Source organism: Archocentrus centrarchus, chromosome 17 (genome assembly GCF_007364275.1).
Source record: "Archocentrus centrarchus isolate MPI-CPG fArcCen1 chromosome 17, fArcCen1, whole genome shotgun sequence".
NCBI lineage: Eukaryota > Metazoa > Chordata > Actinopteri > Cichliformes > Cichlidae > Archocentrus > Archocentrus centrarchus.
In genome coordinates this window covers 1,790,001-1,799,702 of record NC_044362.1, presented here as the reverse complement: position 1 = coordinate 1,799,702, position 9,702 = coordinate 1,790,001, and the positions used below count along the sequence as shown (strand labels likewise).

The window sequence follows — 9,702 nt, the reverse complement described above, 5'->3', positions numbered from 1 at the left end:
TATGGCATTTCCTTTAATATCACCCATTCGTGCATCTGTACACACGTCTATATTCACTGCCTCTGTTTTCTTTGTTTGTATTAATTGTTTTTATTATTATTGTTCCTTCAGACACAGCCTTTTCATCTCCTTGAATTTGTACAACAGTAATTGTTAGCATATTTTTATATATATTTAAAATAATAAGAAAAGGTGTTACTGTTGAGCGACACACCTACACATCCTCCATGAGCTGTCACCTACCCATCAACCTGAGACACCAACACAGCACCACTTCTGCCTTTATAATCTGGAATGAAAACATCTGGAGATCATCGCAGAGAGCTGACAGGTGGACAAACATCAGCAGCTCACCTGGAACACCTGTCTGCACGCCAAGTTGAGCCTTTATTTGGAAGAAGCGCAAACGAACGATGCAGCCAATCAGTTACGAGAACCGCTGAAGTCCCACCCACTTCTGAGCAGAAAATACTGAGAGAATTTGTTTTTCAGAAAGAAGCATAACGAGAAAAAGGCATGAGAATAATTTGGATCAGACTGTGTGAATAAAACGGAGAGAAACTCACCTGTCCTCCTCTGCCGGACCTTTACGATGTAACACCGGGCGGAAGTAAACAACGAAACGGCGGAAGCTTCAGTGTGAGTGAGCAGGAAGTGGTTGTGTTGTGGTGTCTGAGCTGAGTCTCTGAGCTGTTGGAGTAACAATGCCTTCAGTTCAGTGTCTGAGAGAGTTTATCAACGAGCGGCTAACTGCTGCTGCTCAAGAAATATTCACAGAGTTTGAAAAAACGATCGTCCAGTACGAGGAAGAGATCGACCGTCAGCGCAGACTGCTGGATATCACCTGGAAACCCGAAATAAAGCTGCACAAGACAGGTGAGTCAGTCTGAGGGGCTCCGTGAGCTCACACATGAACGGGACTCCTGGAGGATCCTGATCAGAGCTCTGCGGGCGACATTTCACAGAAAATCAGTCGAATGTGGAAAAAAGAAAAAAAAATCCACCTGACTCAGGTGTGAAGAACCAGATCATTTAATGCACAATAATTTTAGTTTGTTTAGTGAAGTCAACGATGACCTCCATATCCTAGCTACGGGTCCTCGCTGCGAGGACACATATTTCAGCTCTCAGCTAAAGCAGCCCAAGAAGTACAGCCTGAAGCTGCAGTCTAATGGTGGCAATGGACCTTTCACCTGCTCGCACCTGTTCAGAGCACACACCTGCTGTTGACGTGAGCCTGAAAATTTACCCACAATCCACTTTGTGAAGTTTCCTCCAGTGAAATATCAGGAACAGGTCAAACATCCAGGTACCAGTGCTGCATCCTGCTGCGCTACATCACAGACATCAGACTGCTGCAGGGCTTTCGGACTGCGATAGATTCGTTACACTGATGCCCACAGCTGCTTTGGTCTGCAGACTGACTCCTGAAGGGGGCTTAACACTGATCTGGTTGCAGTTTTTTCAGTCCTGAAAGTTTCATGTGGAAAAAGGTTTTCCCTTGAATGAAGCATGGATGTTGTAGGGATGTGTGCGACTAGTCAAGTAATTGTTGCTGTTGTCACTAGTCAGTGTCAGACTTACTTCTCGTTTAACCTAATTAAGACAACCTAATCTAACCTAATAAGACAGTCATCTTTAAATTGATGCTGAAATTGAAGAATATCTTAATAACATTAATCTACCTAAACTAAATGATGAACAGGCCGCGACTCTTGATTCGCCTCTTTCATCATCTGAATTTTACGAAGCAATACAGCATCTCCCAAATAATAAAGCCCCAGGCCCAGATGGTTTTCCAGCAGAGTTTTATAAAGAATTTTGGTCTGTACTAAGACCCTCTTTTCTCAGAATGGTGGCTCAGATTCAGAGCAATCATGCGGTCTCTCCAAACATGAACTCTGTTAACATTAGTCTACTTCTTAAACCAGGCAAAGACCCCACACTCCCATCCAGCTACAGGCCAATCTCTCTGATTAATGTAGACCTTAAAATAATTTGCAAAGTCCTTGCCAGAAGGTTAGAAAAAATCACTCCATCTATTATACATCCAGACCAAACAGGTTTTATCAAGGGTCGGCACTCTGCCAATAATACACGCAGACTGATAAATATAATAGATTACTGTTCTATTAATAAATTAGAAACCACAGTTGTCTCTTTAGATGCAGAGAAGGCATTTGATAGGGTAAATTGGAAATTTCTGTTAGCAGTTCTACACAAATTTGGATTTGGTTCATCCTTCAAAAACTGGATCAGAACATTATACAGCTCTCCAAATGCACGTGTTAGAACAAATGATCTTATTTCCCAAAGCTTGAGTCTGCAGAGAGGCACCAGACAGGGCTGCCCACTTTCTCCTTCACTCTTTGTCATTTTCATTGAACCACTAGCAGCAACAATCCGACAAAATGTAGATATTAAAGGAATTCAAACAGAAAACACAGACCATAAGATAAGCCTTTATGCTGATGATGTATTACTTTTCCTTGAGAACTCACAAACTTCTCTTCTAAAAACAATCACACTTATAGATAAGTTCTCATCTATATCAGACTACTCCATCAATTGGAGTAAATCAAACGTTTTACCTCTAAATTGTAATTTTCAGAACACCACGACCACCTCACTACAATCTGGCAATATTAAATATTTAGGTGTTAATTTTTCCCCCAGGCTGTCAGACCTGGTACGGTTGAATCATATTCCTCTATTAAAAACAGTAGAGGATGATCTCACACGTTGGAACTCTCTAACTATATCTATCATGGGGAGAGTTGCCACAGTAAAAATGATGATTTTGCCTAAAATCAATTATTTGTTTTCACTGATCCCTAATAAACCTTCTGTTGCCTGGTTTAAATCTCTGGACTCAAACATTTCAAAATTTTTGTGGAAAAATAAAACCTCAAGAATAAGTTTAAAAAACTTTACAAAAGCTAAAATGCAGTGGTGGTCTAGAACTCCCAAACTTTTATCACTATTTCTTAGCCAATAGATTACAGTATATTTCAAGATGGATCAAATCAAGCCCTTTAGACAGCCCATGGCTGGATTTAGAACAAACACTCTGTGGAAAAGTGAAAATCTCTGACTTACCTTTCATTAGCGTCAGTATTAAACATCATAGCGGTTTTAAAAGTCTTAACATAAACACCTCTCTGACAGCCTGGTGGGAATTCTTAAAGATAACAAAGTCTTCACTTATCCCATGTGAACTGACACCCATTTGGAACAATCCAGATATATGTCAGAAAAAAACAGTACCGAACTTCTCAACATGGCAAGAGAAAGGAATAAAGAATTTAGAACATGTTATTCACGATGGGACCTTTATTTCATTTGAAGAACTTATTTCCAAATATGAAATTAGCAATAGCAAATTTCTCGAATACCAGCAGTTGAGGTCTATCATACAGGCAAGGTTTAATTTAAATAATTTAAAATTAGAAACCCCTGTACTGGTAACAGAATTTCTAAATCTTTATACCCCTAAATTACTATCAAAAATATATAAGTTATTATTAAAAATTAATGATTCAATATCCCTCCCAACTACAAAATGGGAGCGAGATCTTTCCATGAACCCAGAGGAAAACTTCTGGACACAGATATGTTTAAACACTTTCAAAATGACTAAAAGTCCGAATTTACAACTTATACAATACAAAACTCTCCATAGAATACATTATACAGGACACAGGATGTTCCAAATGGGCCTCAGAGACACAAATATATGCACCCACTGTTCAGGCAACCATACTGAAAACTATATGCATGCAGTTTGGTCTTGTACACCTGTTCAGAGGTTCTGGCAGAGGATATGTGAGGAATTATCCACATGTTTTAATTGCGATATCCCAACATCACCAAAACTGTGCATTCTAGGTGATTTAAGTGAATTAAACATGGAAACAAATATATCACACATAGTTCTTACTACCTTATGCATCGCTAAGAAAACTATCCTCATGAATTGGAAATCAAAAAATGATTTATGCGTTACTCACTATAAGAATCTACTTTTAGACCACATTAGTCTGGAAAGAATGTCTGCCACCTCTAAAAATCAACTGGCAAAATTTGAATCTCTCTGGTCCCCACTGATCAGCTCCATCGCATGATGGGGGTGACGAGCTGTGGTCTAGTTTCATGGCGCACCCGGTAGGTGGCTGGGGGTGGGCCGGGGGGCCTGGGTGTCTGATGGCTCTGGCCTGGAGGCGGTGGCTACCGTTTTGTGGTTTCTGTGTCCGGGCCCTGGTTGTTGGTGGTGGGGACTTGGATGGTGCTCTTATGGTCGTGGGGTGTGGGGCTCGGGGTCCCGTGGTGGCGGTGCTGGCCCCTTCCGGGTGGCCAGCTTCCTCTGTGGGGGCCGGGGTGCGGGGGTCGGTGCCCTGGTGCCCGGGGTTGCCCGTTTCCTGGCTGGGCCCCTCCCTGCACTGGAGGGGTCTGTGCCCCCTTGGGCGCGCCGCCGTGTGGGGTGGGTTGGCTGTGTCGGGGTGTCTGGCTGGCATTCCGGGATTCTGGGTGCCCTCCCCCATGGGGTGGCGGGGCGCTCAGGTGAGGGAGCAGCAGTTGCCCCACACGGGGCCGGTTGGTTCTGACTCAGGACCACTGTGTGCGTGTGTGTGTATGTGTGAGTATGTATGTGGGGGTGTGTGTCTGTGTGTGTGTGCGTGTGTGTGCGTGCGTGTGTATGTGTGCGTACGTGCGTGTGTGTGTGTGTGTGCGATATTTGTTGTCCTTTGTATGCATGTGGGGTGTGTGTTGTGTCCTGTTTGCAGTGGGGGCAGTGGGTGCCGGCCTGGAGTACGGTGGCGTCCTGGGGGTGCGGTCACTTCAGGCCCTGGACCTGCCTTCCCTGGGCTGCGGGGGGGTGTAGGGAACTGGGGTGCCTAGTGAGCCAGTAGCTAGCTGGCTCTCTTCCTCCGGGGGGTAGTCCTCTGCCTCCCGGTCATATTTATCCTGGCCCCTCCCCTCCTCCCACTCAGTTTAACATCACATTATGCACACATAGGTTCTCGGGGGTGGGGGGGTCGTGCTGCAGTGAGTAGGGCCATCACCTCGGCTCTGCTCGCTGTGCTGCGTGATGTCCCACTCCTCCTTTTTTAATTGCATTATACAGCTCACAACACATCATAGTACATATAGGGCCTTGGGGGGCAGGTGTGTCACACAGTGGTTAGTGGGTGGCACTGCTGAGGTGGCCCCACTTGTCTGTTCACTGCTGCCTGCACCTCAATTTTATTTACATTTTAGACATTGAGGGCCTTGGGGGGACAGTGTGGATGGGCGCTGTTATTCAGTGCTCATATTACATCTGTCCCTCCAATTTTAAAAGCACTGTAGTTTTCACACAGCCATACACATTCTTCTCAGTACATACATTCACATCACCCCCCCAACACGCTGAGTGGGAGGAGGGGGCGGGCGGGCCTTCTCACACCCCAGTTCCATGCACCCCGCCTGGGATGGGGACTGGCTCATTGTTCGGGGCTGGGTTGGCTGCTTCCCTGGGTTGCCGCTGGCTTGGTGCTGGTACCCGCTCTCCCACATTAGGTGTCCATGTATGTTACATGTGCGTATGCATGAGTGTGTGACTGGTGCATGCGAATGTGCGTGCGTGTGTATGTGCGTGTGTGTACATGAGGGAATGACTGGTACGTGTGTGTGTGTGTGTACGTGCGTGCTTGTGAGAGTGTGTGTGTGTGGACAGCTGGGCCTGGGTTGGTGGCTTGCCAAGCCTTGGCACCGGTGGGACACGGAGGGTGGGAGTTACCCCTCCCTACCGCTCCACGCTGCTCCCCACTGGTCGTCACTGCCGCCCCTGGGGTGTGGGTGCCCGTGGGTCCCGGGATGTGTGGCCGGATGTCTCGGCATGGTTTTTGGCCTGCTCCCTTGGCGGCCGTGACCTGGGGGTGGCTGGGGCCTCTTTGGCGCGTGGGGGGGCTCTGCCGGGTGTCGGGCTGCTCTCGGGCGCTTGGGGCCTCGGGGGCCGCATGCCTGGCTCGTGCTGGGGGTGCCGGCCTGCCGGGGGGGGTGGGCTGCCCGTCGTCTCTGGCTCTCTGGACTCTAGCCCCTGGATTGTGGGGGTTCCGTCTGTAGCCTCCCTCCTTCCTCTTCTGGGGAGTGTACGCGGTTGCCATCGGGATGTGTGGCCCCAAGTCTTCTGAGCTCCTGTGCTGTGGATGGCCTGGGTCCCCTGGGTCCTTCCCTATCTGCCTCTGGATCGCGGGGGGCATGGTTGCAGTTTCTCGCCCTCATTATCGAATACATTGCATGACAAAGGCGCATACACACACATTACTACAAACAATATACTTGTGTGTGTGTGTTTGTGTGTGTGTGTATATGTAGGTGCATATGGGTGTGTGTATGGATGTGTGTGTGTGTGTGTGTGTGTGTGTGTGAGTATATCAACCCCTTTTATTTTTTTTTTTTTTTTATTTTTTTTTTCTATCTCCTTTCTTCCTCCCCTCCCCCCCCCCCCCCCCCCCCCCTTTTCTCCCCCCCACCTCTTGTTCTTGCCCCTTCCTTGTTGCCTGTCAGACTTGGCATGAATAACTAAATAAAAAGATAAATAAATAAAAATAAAATTGCAAACATTAACAAGAAGAGCCTATAGGAAACATATAGAGCTGTTCTTGACAAAGCAAATATGTTTGGTACATCAGTGCATTCGGATCATCATTCCGATTGTGGAAGATGCCAGACATGACAGGCTAAAAAAAAAAAAAAAAAAAAAAAAAAAAAAATTGATGCCCAGTGCAATAAATGGTTGTCCTAAATGTTATGCAGTTATCTGTCACCAGGTGGAGCTCTGACATCGCTAGAGAAAAATGCCATAACTCTGTTGATCTTGGTCTGAAGTTTTTATTAGGCCTAACATTGTTACTTATTTTGAAAGCGGTGGAAATGAGCTTCCTCCGAAGGATTGCTGGACTTTCCCTTAGAGACAGGGTGAGGAGTGCAGTCATTCGGGAGGGGCTCAGAGTAGAGCTGCTGCTCCTCCACATTGAAAGAGTCAGATGAGGTTGTTTGGGCGTCTAACTAGGATGCCTCCTGGTGTTCCTTGGAAAACCAGGGATTTATGCTTGAGCGGGAACTCGACACTGTAAGTTGCAAAGTAAGCTGATGTGCACCTCCTTTTCTTTGTTATTTTTTTGTTTCTTTTTAACTTTATTTATGAACATTAGTGCAAACAAACAAGGCAGTAACAATAGTTATTCATAAAATCCATATACACAAGGCTGAGCATAAAATAGAAGGGAAAAAGAAAGAAAAGCACATCCAAAAAAGAGAAGGAAGGTTGGGCCCATGTCTTCTCTTTGGGGTGCGTCCGGCTGAGCGTTAGCCCATAACACACACACAATCATCCTCCTGATTTATGCCAGTGACTTATGCCCTTTCCTCAGTTTGTGGCTGGGTGTCACTGTTACATTGATTTTCTTACTTTAGGTTGAGGTGTTGAACATCTCAAATATTTAAAGGACCAGAGTGGGATCATTGTTTCCCTTTTTTTTATTGTACTGTACGGAGCTGCTAAGGGTTTGAAATACAATTTTCTTTTTCAATAGTTATTGCTCTGAATCAGTAACCTTTTACTTGTTTCCCTATTATTTAACTAGACCTTCTACAGCAGAGTGTCAGTAAGGAGGAGGAGGTTCTCACTGAGCAGCAGCTCTGGAACCAGGAGAGGAGCTCCAATTTGGACCAGGAGGAACCAGAACCTCCACAAGTTAAAGAGGAAGAGGAGGAAATCTGCAGCAGTCAGGAGGGAGAGCAGCTTGCACTGAAGGAGGAGAGTGATACCTTTATGGTGACTGCTTCTTATAAGGAAAGAGACCACAGTGAACCAGAATCAGACAGGGAGCAGCTCCTTTCTTATAGCTCTGCTGACAACAACAGCAGAGATCAGAGAGCGAACAAGTATGAAGACTCAGCATCAACTCGAACTGCAGAGCAAAAGCCAAATGAGAGATATCAGAAAGGTTGGGTATCTCTGCTACAATTATCTTCTTACTTTAGATCAGTGGTTCTCAAGCTTTTTTCTATCATGCCCCACTTTGCATGGCATCTCCCATTAGTGTTGAAGTGTGGTTTAGGGGGTAGGGTGACATGGAGAGTTTCGCCAATTGCTATGCTAATGTACCAGTCAATGTTTCCTTGTTCTGCCGTGGAAATAATCCGATATTCAACATTTGTTCTGCATTAGCTTTTGCCCAGGTCATTCCCGCCAACTTGTCATGACCCTGCGCCCTAGAGTTTGAGAAACACTGCTTTAGATCGAGGTGTTGAATATCCAGCAGAAACATCTGTGATGCTTATTACAGGGTCTCTTCCTGACTTTAAAAACACAGTTTTGCAGAATCAGTTTATTTGGCCCAGATATGACCTCATTTTTGTCTGACTTTAGAAGCAGGAATTATTATTATTATTATTATTATTATTATTATTTAACCAGGAAGTCCCATTGAGATCGTAATCACTTTTACAAGAGACCTGCCCAAAATAGCAGCCATATAACCTCAAAAACCTCTAAAAACACTATAAATACAACATGAAATATAAATCAATACAATATATACAATATAAAATAGCCATGATATAAAACATTAAAACATTAATTGCCTTCTCAAGAGAAACATTCACAAGTCTCTCTCCCTGCATTCCTTCTTATGCATTCAAATTCGCCAATAGATAGGGGTATATTTAAATGTAGTTTTTTCTGTAAATTATTCCATGTCCAAATTGCATTGTGAAAAATGCTGTTTTTCCCAGATTTGTCCTAACTCTAAGTACATCAAAAGGCAACCTTTTTGAAGAGTGCAGCTGGTAACTATTGGTACTAGGACACATACGGGTACAGAGGTAAACTGAAAGTTAACATAAAATGTCTTTATAAAGGAAAATATAAAAATACACCAGCCCTGTTTTCTTCAAATTATCAGTGATGGCCAACCCACCAAATCATAAAGAATGCAATGGTAAGTCAAAGACGGCATTTCTTATAAAACGTAAAGATGCATGGTACACTGAATCAAGACTCTTTAGAACTGAAGAGGGAGCATGCATATACAATGCATCACCATAATCAATTAAGCCGCATTTCCATTAGTACCTACTTAGCACAGCTCAACTTGACTCAACGTGGTTTGAAGGCATTTCCATTAGTACTTGGTACCAGGTACTTTTTTAGTACTCACTCAGCTGGGTTCCAAGCGATCCGAGGTGATATGATGATGTGACACAGAAGAACAGCATGCCACCACGCCATTTTTAAAACCCGACAGAAACTGGAGATATGCAAAGCACCGTTTGAATGCCCAGACTGACAGTTTGCAGCGGTAGTTTTGCAACAAGAGAGCCATCTGAAACATGCACACAACATCCCTAATTTTAATGCTTATCAATGATAACCTTCATCCATTAAACGGGACTTATGCATGATGCCGATAGTAAACTGGCATTAGCTATTTTAGTTTGCCTTTATCTCATTCTTTATCTTTATCCCATTCTTGTGTTGCGTTTTTAGTAGCATACAAATTACATCATGAGACTACTGCCCGTGTTGCTATATCGACTCCACCCACATCGAGGTCTTACTCAATTGTAATGGAAAGAAAACAAGACAGTGGTGAGTCGTTATGAGTCGTACCGAGTCGAGTCGACTCGCGCTGTGTAGGTACTAATGGAAACGCG

At 44.6% G+C, this 9,702-nt stretch overlaps 1 protein-coding gene across 1 annotated transcript in view; it reads left to right on the top strand.

Annotated features, from left to right (window-relative positions):
- Nucleotides 1-447: 447 nt before the first annotated feature.
- The window catches only part of LOC115795230 (zinc finger protein 397-like), an 11,190-nt gene continuing 1,935 nt past the window's right edge, over nucleotides 448-9,702 (top strand). Inside the window, exons 1-2 of the mRNA XM_030751058.1 lie at nucleotides 448-876; nucleotides 7,629-7,991. Coding sequence (XP_030606918.1) covers nucleotides 705-876; nucleotides 7,629-7,991 — 535 coding nt within the window. The 5' untranslated portion in view covers nucleotides 448-704. The remainder of the gene's footprint in view (nucleotides 877-7,628; nucleotides 7,992-9,702) is intronic.